The sequence below is a fragment of the Malus domestica genome, chromosome 10, assembly GCF_042453785.1.
Source record: "Malus domestica chromosome 10, GDT2T_hap1".
NCBI classification, from domain to species: Eukaryota; Viridiplantae; Streptophyta; class Magnoliopsida; order Rosales; family Rosaceae; genus Malus; species Malus domestica.
This window is the reverse complement of record NC_091670.1, coordinates 7,426,222-7,443,942: the sequence shown is the minus strand read 5'-3', so window position 1 is coordinate 7,443,942 and position 17,721 is coordinate 7,426,222. Positions and strand designations below refer to the sequence as shown.

The 17,721-nt window shown below is 40.2% G+C and overlaps 2 protein-coding genes across 4 annotated transcripts; one reads left to right on the top strand and one right to left on the bottom strand.

The window, feature by feature from the left end:
- Positions 1-198: 198 nt before the first annotated feature.
- On the bottom strand, positions 199-4,259 carry LOC103422142 (uncharacterized). Of its 3 annotated transcripts, none has more exons than XM_008360180.4 (7): positions 4,004-4,222; positions 2,797-3,909; positions 1,993-2,072; positions 1,119-1,383; positions 938-1,006; positions 721-856; positions 199-568 (listed from the first exon to the last, which is right to left on the bottom strand). In XM_008360180.4, the coding sequence occupies exons 2-6, from the start codon at positions 3,551-3,553 to the stop codon at positions 741-743; spliced, it is 1,287 nt and encodes a 428-aa protein (XP_008358402.2). In that variant the 5' UTR covers positions 3,554-3,909; positions 4,004-4,222; the 3' UTR covers positions 199-568; positions 721-740. The 3 variants fall into 3 exon arrangements, with proteins under 3 accessions (XP_008358402.2, XP_028965352.1, XP_008358400.2); XM_029109519.2 differs by having other exon boundaries at positions 721-1,006; positions 2,797-3,733; positions 3,859-3,909; XM_008360178.4 differs by having other exon boundaries at positions 721-1,006; positions 4,004-4,259.
- Positions 4,260-6,422: 2,163 nt separating this feature from the next.
- On the top strand, positions 6,423-16,362 carry LOC103422150 (uncharacterized). Its single transcript, XM_070806708.1, has 3 exons — positions 6,423-7,017; positions 7,595-7,697; positions 10,614-16,362. Exon 3 carries the CDS (start codon positions 12,654-12,656, stop codon positions 13,524-13,526), a length of 873 nt encoding a protein of 290 aa, XP_070662809.1. The 5' UTR covers positions 6,423-7,017; positions 7,595-7,697; positions 10,614-12,653; the 3' UTR covers positions 13,527-16,362.
- Positions 16,363-17,721: the final 1,359 nt, after the last annotated feature.

Sequence of the window (17,721 nt, the reverse complement as noted above, 5' to 3'; positions counted from 1 at the left end):
TTTAACAAAATACAAGTCCATATTAAATTTCTTTTGCAAAACCTAGAGACAACTGTTATTAACACTCGATAAAAGGTTATCATACACTCCAAACACGAAGAAAAAAAATGTAAAACATCTAAACTTTGTTGAAATATCAGCAAGCATCATTCGAAATGAAACTGATAACAGCTAGTTAAGTCACCAACATTCTCATCATTTGAAACTGCTAAATTCTTTCTTTCATTTTTTCGTCGAAAAAGAGCAATTCGTAAACGAAATGAAACTGGAAACAGCTTATTCCCCGAGTCCCAAATCCTTACTACAGTTGAAAGGAATGTTTGCTTATGATCATGAAGCCGTTAATCTTTTGAGTGGACATTGTACAACACCATCTGCAGCAGTATTAAACATATTATACAAGAGACTGTACATTTACAAGCTGACCTCCAAGGTGAAAAAATGGAGGAACTATAAATCAAGTAAAGAAACAAAACCATCAAAAGAACAGGCCGTCTCCAACGAGAAATCTCCAACTTTTCCTCTTGGTTGTCCAGATAACAGCAAGTGCTCAACCGAAATCTTCGATCTAGGGCAAAGTAAAATGATATTATTGCCCATGAACTAAGAAAGCAACACAAGATTACTAGAACAGAATTAAGGCAATGATGACAAGATATGAATGTTAAAACGAAACAAGAAAGAATGCGAAACCAAGTACGGAGAAATAAAAGGACATACTGCAAATCTAGATGCTTTCCTCAAATGCGGAGGTAGCCCTTTCTTTCTTGAGCTTCAATTCCATGGGTTCTCTTTAGGTATGACTTCCTGTTGAGGGACCAGCTCCTCTTCATGACTCTTCTCCTGTGCCAAGCAGCTATTCGGGTATAAAAAACAGGAAAGCTGAAGCAGAGAAGTGCCAGAAGAAGCATAGCTACACAGAGTAACATGACATTACGGAAACCATCTTTCACCGTCGGGTCCTTTTGTTCCGTCCATGGAACTCCCCCCACATTCATGCCAAACACTGCAAGAGATACAAGTGGTTTGTCGTCAAAAGCTTCTTGCTCACTATGGAACATATAAGAATGCCCCATAAAAACCTGCAAATGAAAATTTATGCCAACAAACAACTGTACCTCCGGTCACGATGGATAAAGGAAGGAATATTATAGATAGGAATGAGAGATAATACAGTTTCCTGTTTATCTGCTCAGCTTGCCAACTGTCTAGACCAGCCTGTATCGCCGTGACACGATTTGCTATAAAGCCTACATTCTCCTTTAGCCTCCTCAACCGTCCGATCAGCTCTTCAAGAGAGGTAATATCTTCACTCAAAAACCATTGCTTAGAGGAACATCTTTCTCTGACGCGAGGAAAAACTTGCTCCCCATGAGCAATCACCTGAGGTCATTAATATTAAATGCACAATCAAGAAGGTTTATCCCACATGGTCATTCCTAAAACGAGAATTTAAATCAGTTAGGAGCAACAATTTCTACCCCGTTCACACAATCGAGTATTTTATACTCATGGAATTGGCTCCATTGGAAGAACGGAAGAGCAATATACAATTATCCTCGCCCTAGTAAGCAATCCGCCAAAAGCAACCAAAATATTCCTCAGTGAATAGGGAAAAAAAGTTGAACTACGCACATACATACTTTTTAAAAAAGGTCAAGCCAGCAGACATAAAACAGGTGCTATTGCGGCTACACCTTCCGATTTGTCAGGTATACTACGAAGAATGGCATGGATGGTAGGAAATACCATTCTGGACAATATGATGCGGGGTGGGCATCGGATTAGCAGGTATATAATTGTCGGGATGCCCCAAAACATTAGGAGCATAAAAAATCCAAATGGAAGAAGTTTTGCAGTGGGCTAGTTTCTTTGTTTGGGTTGTTTGCTATCATAAAGGTTGAGACATAGCCTCTCAAAATAAGCAGTAATGCTTTACTTGGGTTCCTCTTTGTTCCAAAAATTATAGAAAACGATGGACTGATAAACTACCTGTAGGAGCCGCTGCAGATCTAGATGCATTTTAGGAAATCTCCTGTCATCCAGCATTTGTTTCTTTAAAGCAAGCCCACCTGTTACAAATCAGAACACGGATGCATATTATTCGATCACAGAAAGTTCTAAATATACATAGAAGACCTCAGTATTGAGCTAACTATGTACATTATTTGAAGGACATGCATATGTATATTGTGCCAGATGCATATTATCAAAGTATACACCAATCGCTTTTGATATGGTAATTTACCAAATCTCTCAATTGAGGAAATGGTTAAGCAAGGAAAACAGAAAGAATATAAAATACTTCACTTAAAACCACCAAAACTGACCACAAAATTATTATCTTTAAGCAACTACATTAACAGATCAAAAAACAAAGGATAGGATTGTTAGTCGGTGTATATGGAATTTGACCAACTCCATATACACCGTCAAAGTCCTAATTACACATGGGAGATAATACAATTACCAAAACATTAGCAGTTTAAAATGATGTCTAAGGAAAATATGTCTTCAAGAATTTCATGTCAGATAACTAAAAGGACAATGAAGTACGTCCCACCTGCTACTGAACGTATACGAAATCAACTGAACTTAGAATTGCTTATGATATAGAACGGCACTATCGGTTAGAAACGTGAGAAATGAAATCGAAACTCATAAGTTTTAAAACATTTTCTGCACACTGGATGAGATATAAGAAATTGACTAGAAATTTGTTAGAAAAAAACATTGTATGCTGGGATGAACAATTAATAGACGGAAGGTAGCTTAAACGTAGTAGATGAAACTCACCTTTATCCATCTGAAGCTCAACAGAATCCAACTCTATCTCAAGTTTAGTCACAACATCTTGGAGGTGGTCCACATGCGTGTCAACAATATGAACTACAAGATTTGAGACAGATTTTGGCACGGGATTATCGGCTTCCTCAGAGTGATTCATTGTCAATAAGAACTCAAGAACATGCTCCCCTATGACAATCCCGCTCTTTTCCCTCTGCTCACCTCTATGATATGAGGGACTCTCCACACTAGGAATCTCTGAGAGAAGAGATTGACCCACCGGTGAGAAACCCAATCTGGGAACCCGGCCCAAAGACACAGTGATCACTGAATTCTTAGTAATTCTAGCAGCAATTCTAAATGTGAAATCACTGGAGGGAGGGCCAGGAGAGTTGACTCTGAAGACCAGAGCCCCATCAACATACCCACAAAATGGTCCATTGCTGACAAGAGAGAGAATATCCTGGAGTTTCAAAGGCGGGCAAAGAACACCAATGAGGTATTGTGCAGACTGAGAAAGCTTCTGATGTCCTTTTGGAAGTTCAACATGGTACCAACAGAACTCATTGCCTCTACCTTCTGTAAGATCCCATTCCTTGTTGTAAAAATTTCCAAGACCATCAAAGATATAAGCTTTCTTCCTCACCATCCCCCCAAAATGACTCCGGTAGGAATGGGGCTCCTGAAGAGGAGCCTCCGCAGAGGGCCCTTTGTCCATTTCCTCCGCCTCTCCGTTTGTGACGGCTTCCTCATCAGGTAGCTCCATAGTCGTATAGCTTTTATAATATGATCAATCTAAAACTACCAATACAAGTCTGCAATTATATCAAAGTCAAATATAAGCATTAAAATCCTGAATCCACCTTCCCACCAATCATATAAAACCTCTAACCAATCATTTTTCGGGTCCAACAAAAAAACTGCAGGCTGCCTCCCAACTGCAAATCTGTATGTTGTCAAATCAATAACTTTTGGTCCAAATATATTACAAACGCCAAAGATGGTGGAAGTCAAATATATACAGGAAAGGTACGGCTCTTTAGATCCAATGGAAACAGAAATCAATATTACTTATCAACTTGAACAGCCCGTGTATTTCAAATAATCCCAAATCATCAATTCCTGAAAACACACATGAAAACTATATTCAAATCATCCCCAACAATATACAGAAAAAACCCAGATGGAAAATTGGGGAAATGGATAATCTTTTTACCTCATTGGGAAGCTAGAAATCCAGCACCGCACCAAATGAGAGGCAGCAGAATCCATCAAAAAGCGGCGGAATACAGAAAACCCAGAAAGTTTCAGAGCAGCCGCACGCTGTTGAACAATTCCAAACGAAGATTCTGACGTATCAGCTGCATGTTTATGTACCCTTTTTGTTTTGGTCAAACTCGAGAGATGATGGGATGGTTTGGGAGACAAAGCGGCGTTGAAAACAAGAAAGAAAATTACCTTCAAAAGCGGAATAGGTATCTATCTATACATTAAACAAAACAAAAGAAGAAACAAGCCAAGTTTAAAATACTGGTACAAATATTGTACTTTTGCTTTGTTGTGTAGAGAATAAATTTCACGTCGAACGAGATTTTGCATGTTGTTATAAATAATTTAATATTTTTTATATTGTTAATTGATTTTATAGTGGCTCAATTTTTTTTATTTTATCTACCATTTCAGCTATAATATATTGATTTTTCAAAAAATAAAGTATAATATATTTGATCAAATCACTTATTACTATTCTATTTATGTTGTTCAAGTAGTATTTAATTATTCGGATAATTGATTACATTTATATTTTTTTGATTTAAGAGATAAACAAGGAAAGAGGGATTTGTTGTTGGATTTTGTGAGGTGAAAGAGTGAAAAGAGGGATTCACTAAATTACCAACGTTTTTTTCTTTGTCAATTTTTGTTTCTCTTTATTTGGGTTGCTTTTTTATCCATTGGCTATGAGCAATGTCCCCCTCTAGAGTGGCAGAGCCATAATTTTCACACGGGATCATAATTCCGACAAAAAAAATAATATTATTGGACCATTTTATTTAGAACTTGGTGGGCACATACAAATTACTATTGATATTTGCCAAAAGTTTATGGCAACATATGTCGACAAATACTATGATATGTTCAGGCTTGTCGAGAACAGCTGCAAAAACTGTCGAACAATGGTTAAAACTTCCACTGCCCATGTACCTTTACAAGTATCATTCCAAAAAATGTCATTATAAATTCATTTTGTATAAAGTATAAAAGAAATTGGCAATTCCTAATCAAATACATAATCTGTAATTTTAGATTAGCATATATTTTTAATGTAATATGAGAGTATAAGTTTGTCTCACGTGCTTTTGATCAAGTGTCAAGTAAAATCGAAGACATCCGCTAAGTATGCCATACACATACATTCATATGGTTTAAGTTTGTGATTTAGAATTATTTGTTTTTAATGATTCTTTCAATAGGTTGTTTTGGTTATTTAAGTTTATTAAGAGTCCATTTGTACTTAGTTGTCGCGATTGCTTGGTAGATATGGTTAGTTTTGGTAGATATAGTTAGTTCAACGGATTTCTTCTAGGTTTCGTATCGAAACCGCACTTCAATATAATGATAAAAATTCTCGTAGGCTCTATCTAATTAAAGCTTGGAGCTCATCTGGTGTGGTGTCTACCAACAAAACCTAGCACTTTTGAAATTTGAAGTTAATTTGAAGACTTTTAGTTGTTGTATATATAATATAAGGAATAATATTAGGGAGATCAAATTTGTAAATCAAATGATATGTTACCAACATGAAATAAACACACTTAAGTAACAATCAAATCATCAACAACCACGTGTTTACAAAATTTAGTTTAAAATTTTGATTTCCCTAGCATTACTCATAACATAAGTGCATTTCCCTAGCATCCTCCCTCTCTCTCTCTTGGCCCAATATTGAAATAGTCATCTTCTCCATTCAATATCCACAGCTCAATCAAACTTCCGTCAGATTAACTTCTTGGTAGAATCTATTGATGATTTTTCATAAGAATAATGTCACAGATTAGGGATGGAATCCGTGGGTGGGTTCTCCGGAAAGAGGGAGCAAGAGTAAAAGAGATTTTGTGGCTTAAGCTTCTGTTAATCTATTTTGATATAAAGCATGACCATCCTGTGAAATTATTTTGTGATAATAAAGTTGTTCATAACATTGCATATAATTTGGTATACCATGATCGAACAAAGCATGTTGAAGTTGATCCCCCAAGGCATGTATAAATGTTACTGTTCAAACTTTTTTCACCGCCACATCGAGTGTGCAAAGGAGATATGCAAAAATATGCAATGTAAATATAATGAAGTCTTAGATTCGATTACTGCGGTATAATGATATTATGTATCATTTGCAAGTGAGAGCTCTTAGGTTCGATTTTCGCTAAGACAAATTTGAATCATATTATTGCTAAGCCTATTATGAGGCTTAACCCGCTCTCCACTCTTTAGTGTAGATAATGCCAGTTGTTAAAAAAAAAAAAAGTCCCATCATCATTGACTCAAAATCATTATCTTAAAAAAAGACACAAAAATCATTGACCTAAAATTAATGTACAAACACTAATAAAGCTACCCCACCCTTCCTACAAATTATACTAAAACCAAACAACAAACCAACCTCAACACTCTTAGTCTTCCTTTATTTCTCTCAACTTCTCAACCCATCCTCAATGAGCACTCTAGAAATAGAGCAACCCTATCCCAAGCCAACTCACTCCCTCGAGCCGGACACCGAAAAGGACGATGTTTCTCCGATAGAACAAGTCCGTCTTACGGTGACCAACACCGATGACCCGACCTTGCCCGTATGGACATTCCGGATGTGGTTCTTGGGCCTTGTCTCATGCTCTCATTTCTCAACCAATTCTTCTCCTACAGAACCGAGCCTCTCATCATCACCCAAATCACTGTCCAAGTATCAACACTCCCTATTGGTTAACTTATTTCATGGCCGAAGTCCTCCCAACGAAAACGTTCCACGTACCCGGATTCGGGTCCCGGACGTTTTCGTTGAATCCGGGTCCTTTTAACGTAAAAGAGCACGTGCTGATTACCATATTTGCTAATGCCGGAAGTGCTTTTGGAGCTGGCTCAGCTTATGCTGTTGGGATTGTTAACATAATCAAAGCGTTTTATCACTGGAAAATCTCTCTTCTGGCTGGTTGGCTGCTTATCATCACAACCCAGGTATAATTTTTAATTTTTTTTTAATTTAACTTTTTGGGAGCACAAGTTATTTAAGTTCAGTCCCATGAAAAGTGGGTTTCGAACGTGGTTGGCCAATAAAGAATGAGATGGTTAAATGTGCTAATCTGTCTTATTAACTGCTAGTTGGCTTGCTTGCCGGATATTTAGGTTTTGTTTTTGTTTCTTGTTTATTGCTTGCCGGATATTGACTATCATTTTTCTTATTAGCAATAGTGCTAGTGAGTTAAATTGTTAGTTCCTAAAGGTGAGGGGAATTTGTGGGGATCGAATCCGCACCAAGATACATAAACATGATTGTTTCCGTCATTGAAATAAAGTGTCATTTGCAATAAACATTTCGTTTTCAGTTTTTATTTTCACATATTTGAAATCTGAAAACTAAGATCTTGGTTGAAAACTATTTTCTTGAATTTTTAAAATTTGGCCTTTACATTTGAGTTTTTAGTCTACATTTTTTGAAAGTCAAAACTATTTTCTTGACGTCTACTACAAAAAAAAAAAAAAAAAAAAACCCTATTTTAATTGGTAAGTGTGACAACAATGGTGTGCACTGCAGGTATTGGGATACGGCTGGGCTGGGCTGGGCTTTTAAGGAAGTATGTTGTGGAGCCTGCTTATATGTGGTGGCCCAATACACTTGTACAGGTTTCACTTTTCCGGTATGTCCTTCCTACTTTCTTAAAAAAAAAAAAAAAAAAAAAACAAAATGCCTTGGAGAAGTTGATTTTTCTACATATTTTTCTTTCTTACAAAACCACCTTCTTCTTCTTCTTCTTATTTTTAATTTCGGGTCATACGAATTAAATAAATCAAACGGAAACAACATAGAAGATTAAACAGAAATACGCAAACGGAAAAAAAAAAGGGTGTGTTCCTCGTTATAAACATAAACCCAGAGGTTTGAAGTGTGTTCCCCATTATAAACATAAACCCAGAGGTTTGAAGTCACTTAGGCCTCGTTTGGCAGCACAGACTGTACTGATTATTTCTGTCGGATAGGATAAATAGCCACCGGATAGTACTGACTAAATTAGTCGGGCGTTTGGTGCAGTATCGGACTAATGATCGTATTATTTATACTGTGTTTGGTACTGAACCGGATAAGAAAAGGGAAGAAAAAAAATCAAAAGGTACAACAACCAAGTTATCTCATAGCAACTTTCCAATTGAGCAAAAGAGAAGAACATGTTAATCCTCCAGAACTTTGATGACACCAGTGCAAAGAGACAACAAAAACCTCACCCATTGTGAAGGCTCTTCTACCCCACCCCCCTTAAAATGTCAAAAATCCTCATGTTCCTCTCCACCCGTAAACCCTACAAAATAGCCATCCTGCAGCAGCCCCTCAGCAGTCTAGCCTTATTACCTCTACCAAAAGCATCCAGACTTTTACTAATTGTGATTGGAACCCTTCTAAAATTTACCCAACTCATTACAGCCTGTCCAAATAATAAGAATCACAAATTTAAAGCTCCTAGACAGTGGACAACAAATGATCTCCATCATCTCCTTTCCTTTCACACATGATACACCAAATAGGAGAAGATGGCAACTAGGTCTCCTTTTCCGAAGCAAATCAGAAATGTTCACCCTCAACAAGCCAACTCAAATCAATAACTTTTTAGCTGCACACCAAAGTCTTCCTCCATATGCAAAAGTTGAAGAACGTGACCAGAAATCTTGAATTCGAGCACCATAATTGAAAATCCAGAAGCAAAAAGATGGAGAAGATGAAAACCCAGAAGCAAAAAATTGAAAACCTGGGTTTCGTCTGCCTAGCTACCTTTTCTTCCTTCTTGGGCTCCTCCGTCGCCGGAGCCTCTGCTGGCAGTTGGGAAGGAGGGAGAGACAGAGCAGTAATACCTTGGTGGAGAGAGTTCGCGTTGGGCAAGAGCAGAGAGGGTCGGAGAGAAGGAGCGCAAACCCGACTAATTATACCAACCTATTGGAGAGGATAGCTAAGCGGGTGCGGAGTGTATTAAAATGGTGGGCCCGGATTATTTAATCCGGTGCCTATTTAATCCAAACGGCCACCAAACATCGTACACAATATTATTAGTACTATCGGGTGCCTTATATGGTGTGCCAAACAGGGCCTTAAGTGTTAATTGTTAAACCATTTTGAAATTGAAACAGGACAAGTTTTTCCATTTTCCTAAATACTATAGTCTGGAGATGAAATAGTACTTTTTATTTAAAGTATTATGGGCTTGTTTAGCATCTAAAATGTACAACTCGTTAATTTCAAAATATATCGTAGGAAGAAATGAAAAATATTGTGTCCAAGTTGACGGTGGAAGATGAATGACTCATCAATAACACTCGCCACTTCTAATTCGTACAAAACGAAAGGATCTCAACACCTTATAACTTAGCCTCTAAGAGCAACTCCATCCATGGAGCCCTCCCCCTTGGCAATCCACTATTGAATCCACCCCATTGAACAGTAACTGCCTTTAATGAATAGTAACTGCCATTAATGAACAGTAATTGTCATTTGCATCTCCACCTTTGGAGCCCTCCCCCTGGCAATAGGCAATAAAATATTAGTTTTTTTTGTTTGTTTAAATAATACAAAATAAAATTATTTGTTATTTCGGATAAGATTTTTTAAATCGTTTTTGTTGCGCCACGTGTCATTGTATCTAAAAATAATATCTTTAATTCTTTTGCCAAGAAAGTAATGATGAAAACAAAAAATGGTTTTTTTTTCTTCCTGTAATACAACACCTATCAGAAAAAGTGAAAATAATGCATATAGATCAAAAAAAAATTAAAAAGGCCGGACCCAGCTTGACACAAAAAATGGTTTTTTTTTTCTCCATTGCGTCAGCATGACGCCTCCCCCCTCGGGCAGCAGGCCTGTCAATTTTCCACAGGCCTGCAACTCAGGCTCCCACCCTCACTCGGGCCCTTCAACGCTGGACCACCTCCCACTGGCCCTCGGGTCCTTTCCTGGAGCCTGTCCCCCGAGCAAACTCCATGGGTGGAGTTGCTCTAATTCCTACAAACTAATAAATCCCTCACATCTACTTTCCATTCTTACTTAAACATACATACCCTTGAACCATAAGAATTACCCAATCCAATTTGGGGACCATGTGACCCTAACCCTAAGTTTGGATGAGTGATTTCTCAAATACCAAGGGATTTAGGATACAGAGATTTGAAATGCATTACATGATCATTACAAAGACAAACAAAGAATTTACAAATAACTTCTATCAAGTCGACACGATTATTCCATTCTCAATTCTAACATCAAATATCCGTTTTCATATATTTTCTCAAGACCTTAACAAAAATATTCATAGCCTCCACATTTGTCACATGCTTGCAATCTCAACACACATTATTGCTAACTTCATGTACATTCATTATCTTCTTAGTAATCCACAGAACCTACACTATCTTTCTATTGAACGTCATCCATCTAAACATCCAATTGCGACATGGTAAATTCATGACAATGTGGTTTCAAAATCTTCAGTGCATAGCATCCTATGTTAGATAATCAGTTGTTACTGTCCACCACTCGGCTGATGGCTAACTACTTTTTTATATTTAACGTGCAGGGCATTGCATGAGAAAGATGAGAGCAACGTATGTCGCGGGCAAAGTTCTTCCTAATTACTCTAGTTTGCAGTTTTACATGGTATGCTTTCCCAGGGTATCTCTTCACAACACTCACTAACATCTCATGGGTTTGCTGGCTATTCTCAAAGTCAGTTACAGCTCAGCAGATTGGCTCGGGCATGAGAGGCCTCGGAGTAGGATCCCTGACACTTGACTGGTCGGCAGTGGCATCCTTCTTGTTCAGCCCCCTCATCTGCCCTTTCCTTGTCATCGTTAATGTTTTTGCGAGGTATGCATTGATACTCTATTTAGTTATCCCTATAGCGTACTGGGGACTGGACTCATACAGTGCACAAAAGTTCCCCATTTTTTCCTCGCACTTGTTTACGGCAGAAGGTCAAGATTACAACATAACAGCTATAGTCGATGACAAATTTCAGTTAGATATTCCAAAGTATGAGGAGCAAGGGCGGATTCACTTAAGCATGTTTTTCGCTCTCACTTATGGCTTTGGTTTTGTAACCATTGCATCCACCCTCACACATGTAGCCTTATTCTATGGAAGGTAACATAGCTCTCACAACTTTCACATGTCAAACCTTCTATATATAAGCTCACAAATGTAAAATTTTCACATAAACATTGCAATAAAAAAGAGAGAATATTAGCTGTAGACATCGAAATTTCGGTAAAATAAATGTTGACCGATAATTAAAATTTCAACGCTTACGTGTCACATAAATTTTACACGTAGCGTGTGACTAAACAAAAAAATCAAAATAAATCGGAAAAATCATCAAACATGACACGTGTCAACACCTGGCAGAAACGATTTATTTCATCTGAATATTATATTCAAAATTAGGCATTGGAAAATTCTATAAATAGACGCCATTTCATACAAGGGAGGAAAATTGAAAGGAATTGAAGAAGGAATTCACATATACATTTCTCTACTCCCAAATTGGAAGAGAATTCCCTAAATCCTTGAAGCTTTGAAGTTCTAAAGCTTTCAAGCATCAAACCTCCTAAATTCCCAAGAAATCCCGAAGGATCAAGAAAGCCCTCTTCGTTCTTCGTCAACTCAACCTTCAAGATCAAGCCCCAACGGGCCTTGAAGAACTTCCACCAATTCAAGATCAAGCCCCGACAACCCTTGAAGAAAGTGTTCATCGTTCATCATCCGTTCATCCATAGATCAAGCCCCGACGGCCATTTGGATCAACAACATCAACAAATCCACACATCCAACCAAAGCCCAAAAGCCCTTGAGGATCCATCCATCAACTGTTCATCAAGATCAAGCCCCAAAGGCCCTTGAAGATCCGTTCATCAACAATTATTCAAGATCAAGCCCAAAAGCCTTAAAGATCTGTTCATCTATCAACCTTCAAGATCAAGCCCAAATGCCCTTGAAGAAACTTCCCTCAACTTTCAAGAATGAGCCCCAACGACCCTTGAAGAAAACTTTCAACCGTTCATCCAAGATCAAGCCTCGACGGGCCTTGGATCAATCGCACATCCACAAATCAACACCTTACTGAGATCGAATCAGAAGATCAAATTTGAGAGAGATTGTAACCCTTAAATCATTAATACAAAATATTATTTTTGTACATGTTTTCTTGTTTCGTTCATCGCAGGAATTTTCGCGTTCACAAATTTGGCACGCCCAGTAGGACCATCTCTACCTCTTATCTCTTTGTCCGTTCAAGGAATCCAAACACACCTCAAAGTTAATGGCATCAAGTAAGGGACAAGCCATTCTCGCAACCACTAAGGGAAGAATCCTGAGCACTTATGTTGCGAACAGACAATCCATTGGTGCCACAATTGCTCCTTAACATGCCACTTCAAAGTTGGTGCTGCTAAAAGAGCAAGGGGAGCATCAAAGGCGCAAGTCCGTCATCAACCTAACCTCGCTGGGGGCATTGAAGCATGCTGCTGAGGCACACAAGACATCCCAAAGCAGCCAACGACGTTCTTCGTCAGCATCCTGGATGTCTAAATGAAAGTCACGTCTATTGGTTGCACAAGTCATGACCATCGACGTTACCTCCATCGAAGAACAACTGGCTCAAATGAATGAAGCGATCGCAAGGCTAACACGAATTGTGGAAGAAAAAGACTTGCAAATCACTGCACTCATCAGCCGACCGGAGCCACAGGACTGCGAGAACCCCGACCCAGAGGATGATCTACTAAAGAGAGGAGCTGGCGAAGAAGAGGAACCTCCGGTGGAGAAAGTCGATGTGAAGCCGGAGCCAGACCAAGCAGCGGCACTCATAGGATCTCTTTCTATCCAGCAGCTGCAAGAGATGATCACTAACACCATCAAGGCACAGTACGAAGGGAGCTCACATACCTCATTGTTTTGCTCGAAGCCCTACTCCAAGAAGATTGATGCCCTAAAGATGCCAAAGGGTTATCAACCACCAAAGTTCATGCAGTTTGATGAAAAAGGAAACTCAAAGCAGCACGTTGCACATTTCGTCGAAACTTACAACAACACGGGGACGGATGGAGACTACCTCGCCAAGCAGTTTGTGCGCTCGCTGAAAGGAAACGCCTTTGAGTGGTACACGGACCTAGAGCCTGAGTCCATCAACAACTGGGAGCAATTGGAAAGAGAATTCCTTAATCACTTCTACAGCACCCGCCGCACTATAAGCATGCTGGAGCTGACGAGTACGAAGCAATGGAAAGATGAGCCAGTCATAGACTATATCAATCGATGGCGCACTTTAAGTCTCGACTGCAAAGACAGAATTTCGGAGACCTCATCGATTGAGATATGTGTTCAAGGCATGCAGTGGGGATTACATTACATCCTTCAAGCCATCAAACCACGTACCTTTGATGAGTTAGCCACCCGCGCCCATGACATGGAGTTGGGCATCGCCAAATCATAGGAAGAAAAAACGGATCGCTGACTATAAGAACGACAAAGTTCTTGGGACAAAGATGGAGAAGGCTGCGTGGAAATCCATCAAGGAAGCAATGACGGTCAACACAGCTTCCGTCAAAATCTCTACAAGAGACAAGGCGATTCAAGCTGAAGCTTTTCGTGATCAAGAGATGCATAGACGCACTTTGAAGGAGCTTGAGGAGAAGACTTATCCATTCATTGACTCTGATGTGGTTGCCATGTTAAAAGACTTGCTTAACAAAAAGGTGATCGACCTACCTGAGTGCAGACGGCCGAAAGAGATGAATCGTATTGATAGTCCAAGGTACTATAAATTCCACCGTTTCATCAGTCATCCAACGAAAAAGTGTTTCGTACTGAAGGATCTCATCCTGAAGCTAGCACAACAAGGGAAAATCGAGCTTGACCTCGAAGACACGGTTGCGGCACACACTACTACTATCGTGTTTGGATCACTCGATCATGTGCCTCTCTGAAGCATGCATGACCAATCCCATCAATATTCAAGTCACACGACACCTCATACACAACCATCACCGGGGGCAAGCAACCAAGATGCATCTACCGGTGATAAGGAAGGATGGACATCGGTGACCTACAAAAAAACGCGAAAACTAAGACCACAAGCCACAAGGCCAAAAGAGGAGCCTAAACCTGCCCCTCGAACTTCATTCTTCAACAGGCTGAATCATTCAAAACCTAGAATTTCGGCACTTGATCGCATCTAGGGCTGGAAAAAAATCCCAAAAATCCCAAACCAAACCGAAAAATTCCCGAAACCAAACCGAAAAAATCCCAAATCGAAATTCCCGAAAATTTTGGTACCCAATACCGAACCGATCCCGAAATTTCGATACGGGAATCGGTCTCAAGTTTTTGGGATTTCGGTATTCCCAAACCGAACCGAAAAAATATATATATATTATTTAATTTTTAAATATATATTTAGATCGATAGAGTCCATAGAAAATGAAGGCTTCAATAGTTGCACATATTTTTGTATGAATGATTTAAATCGACAGAGTCTTGCAATTGTAGCATCTACATTTGAATCCAGATTGGCAAAGTCTTGCAATTGTAGCATCTACATTTAAATTGACATAACTTGCAATTGGCACATATTGCAACGGGCTTCTTAGCAGATTGCAACCCAAAAGTGTTAAAAGGTTTAATTTTAGCCCAAAAACATAATATTTTAGTCCAAAAGCCCAAAAGCCCAAAATCATTTCGGGATTCCCGATTTATCCCGAAATCCCGAAACTATTTCGGGATTCCCGAAAATTGGGATTCCCGAAAATTTGGTTTGGGATCGGTATTGAAATTGGGATTCCCGAAATTTTTGGTTTGGGAATCGGGACAAGGGTTTCGGTATGGGATCCCATACCGAACCACCCCTAATCGCATCAGTGGTCGAGACCGAACTTCCGTATTCAAAAGGCTTAAGACACCAACACCGCAAAGATCTGTCTTTGAAAGGTTATCAAAACCCAAGAAACAAAACGGCACAGCTAGATCTCCTTTGCAACGATCGGCTGCGGACAGACTTGAAGAAACTAAGAAGCCTTATAGAAACAGGAAAACAACGCCAAAGGAAGAAAAGCTTGACAGTCTAGCAAGAAAAGACGATGTTCAAAGCTTGATTCCTTCAAGGATGAAACGTCAAGCAGCTTTGAAGGTCGACACAAAAGGACAACTGAAGGTAAAGAGGCGCACCATCATTTACACCGGCCAATCTTCATGCCAACAAACCCAAAAAGACCGCACTGAAGAGGAGGCCCAAGAAGACAAAGAAGATGAAATCCCGGAAGAAGACGTCACTTCCGGCTCTGTCAACTCAAAATCTTCACCTCAATCACTGGGGGCATGCTCCAAAACCATGCTAGTCAAGCCAAGCGAAGTTGAAGGATGGACTCATGTCACTCCGAAGAAACTGCACAAAAAGCATATGTCTTTTCCACAAGTGCACCAATCGGAAAGGGGGCAAAACAGTTTTCGCCAACCTCCAAAACTATGTGAAAGTGTTGAAGATGAGGAAATTTCAACACAAAGATCGACTATGCGCGATCTCTTTTTCCTTAAAAAATTATTCAGCTACTCGGTCAAGGCTCCTTGCTATAAAGATTGCGAGGAACACCTCTCCAGGCAGCAACCATTTCTTCCATTAGTTCACCAATGGGAAAGGGGGCAAAGCAGCTCCTGTCAACCTCCAGAACAATGTGAAAGTGTTGGAGATAATGAAACTTTGACACGAAGATCATCCATCCCCATCACGATGCGTGACATCTTCCCAGAAGACTTCTTCAACTACTCAGTCAAGGCTCATTGCTATGAAGATTGCGAGGAACGACTCTCCCGGATCGCTTGACGAACCAACAAAACTCCTCGTCTGCACGAGCCTTAACTGCATGGCACAACGCTCCTTGTCCGCACAAGCATAAAAGGCGACACCAAAGCTCCTCACCTGCACGAGCCTAAACTGCATGGCACAATGCTCCTTGTCCGCACGAGCATAAAAGGCGACACCAATGCTCCTGGCCCGCAAGAGCATAAAATGCGTACAACACAAAAAAAAAAAAATCCAAAAAAATCTGTATTTGAACTACATTATGACTTGATCTCTTCTTTGGAAGGGTACGTAGGCAACTTGAAACTTCAAAACTTCAATTACAGTCACATCATTAAAAAAAAAAACAAAACAAAAAAACAAAAAAACAAACAAACACTTTGAAGAATAAATAGCAAATTTAAGAATGTGAATACTTTATTTCTTTAAAGGAAGAAGTCCGCTCCAAAGCCTTATTACAAAAAAAAAAAAAAAATGAGGCCCAAGCCTTCCTCTATTTCATAACTGTCGGATCCCATGCCCAATAGGCCCATGAAGAGGCCCAAGTCTCTCTCTTGCAGCTCTTTCCTCTTTTTCCTTGGACCTGCCACATCTCAACCCCAACAGAACCATCTCTCTCGCCCCAACTCTAATTCAAGGCTCTGGAGTTTTGCCTCAGCATCACTCTCTGCCCAGTTGCCATCCCCAAATCCATCTTCACCATTAACGGGGCAGAAGCATGGAGAATGATGCAACCTCGCCCGCCTCCTGTCCAGCTCGACAAGATCACCGAAAGCGAATTGAAGCGGTACAACGGGCTCTCTTTCCCATAAAACGACACCGTAAGGCTTCAAAATCCACGCCGATCGATTGGCGCCGGGAAAAGTGAAGATTCATATCAACTGCTCTAATGACCTAGGGTTCCGACGGGGAAGGATGAATCGTTGTTCGCTGATTGATTGCCCTCTCACTCTCTCTACATGGCACCGCCGCCACCGCTGCAGCTACGACAACCAACGTGTCAGCCTCTCCGGCAGTGCACATCATGTCTCCGAATCCGGTTTCTGTCGGGTTCAGATCTGTCAGTAACCCCATGCCCATCTCATCTTTCAGAATGTCACAGCAACAACAACCATCTCCCACCACCGTCGCATTCATTTTCGTCGTCGGCCTTCAATTTATACAATTCTGGTGGCTACTTCACGGATGAGGTGAAAGAAGGTACGGAGTCTGACGGGAGGAGGATTTCATTTGAGAATGATCTCGACGGTTATAGCTGTGACAGTGAGTGAGATCACCAACTCCAATCCTCAGCACCTGGAACTGCTGCGTTTTGGTGGAATCTCCTTTGGGTTTCTATAGTGCTGCAAACGTCTTTGGAAGATCGACAGCTACAATCAACCACCATGGCTTCGAAAGTTTCGTAAGAGTTATCCTCACCACCGCGCCTCTGCCTACAACTCCAGCTCAGCCATGAACGACAACCATCGTCACAACAACTGCGGTAGTCGCGAGCAGGACTCTTCATCACCATCTTTGCAGCTCTCTCCTTCTGCCCATCAGTTCCAAGTAGCAACGACTTCAGCATGGACTCGGCCAAGTTCTTTCTTGCTTGTGTGCTATGGCTCGAGTGCGATCTTAAACGAAGATAACAGTCTCTAGCTCCGCTACACATCTCCTCCATCACCAAGCGCAATCCCTAGTGCTTTGTTCTCGGTGACGCAACCTACTGTGCATGCTGTGTAGACGACTTTGCTGCGAAGGACCTCCTGCTGCACTTTCCTTCTGTCCATCATCTAGACCAGCAACACCTGCAGTGAACTTGCAGATCTATCGAGGTAGCGGTGATCGAACG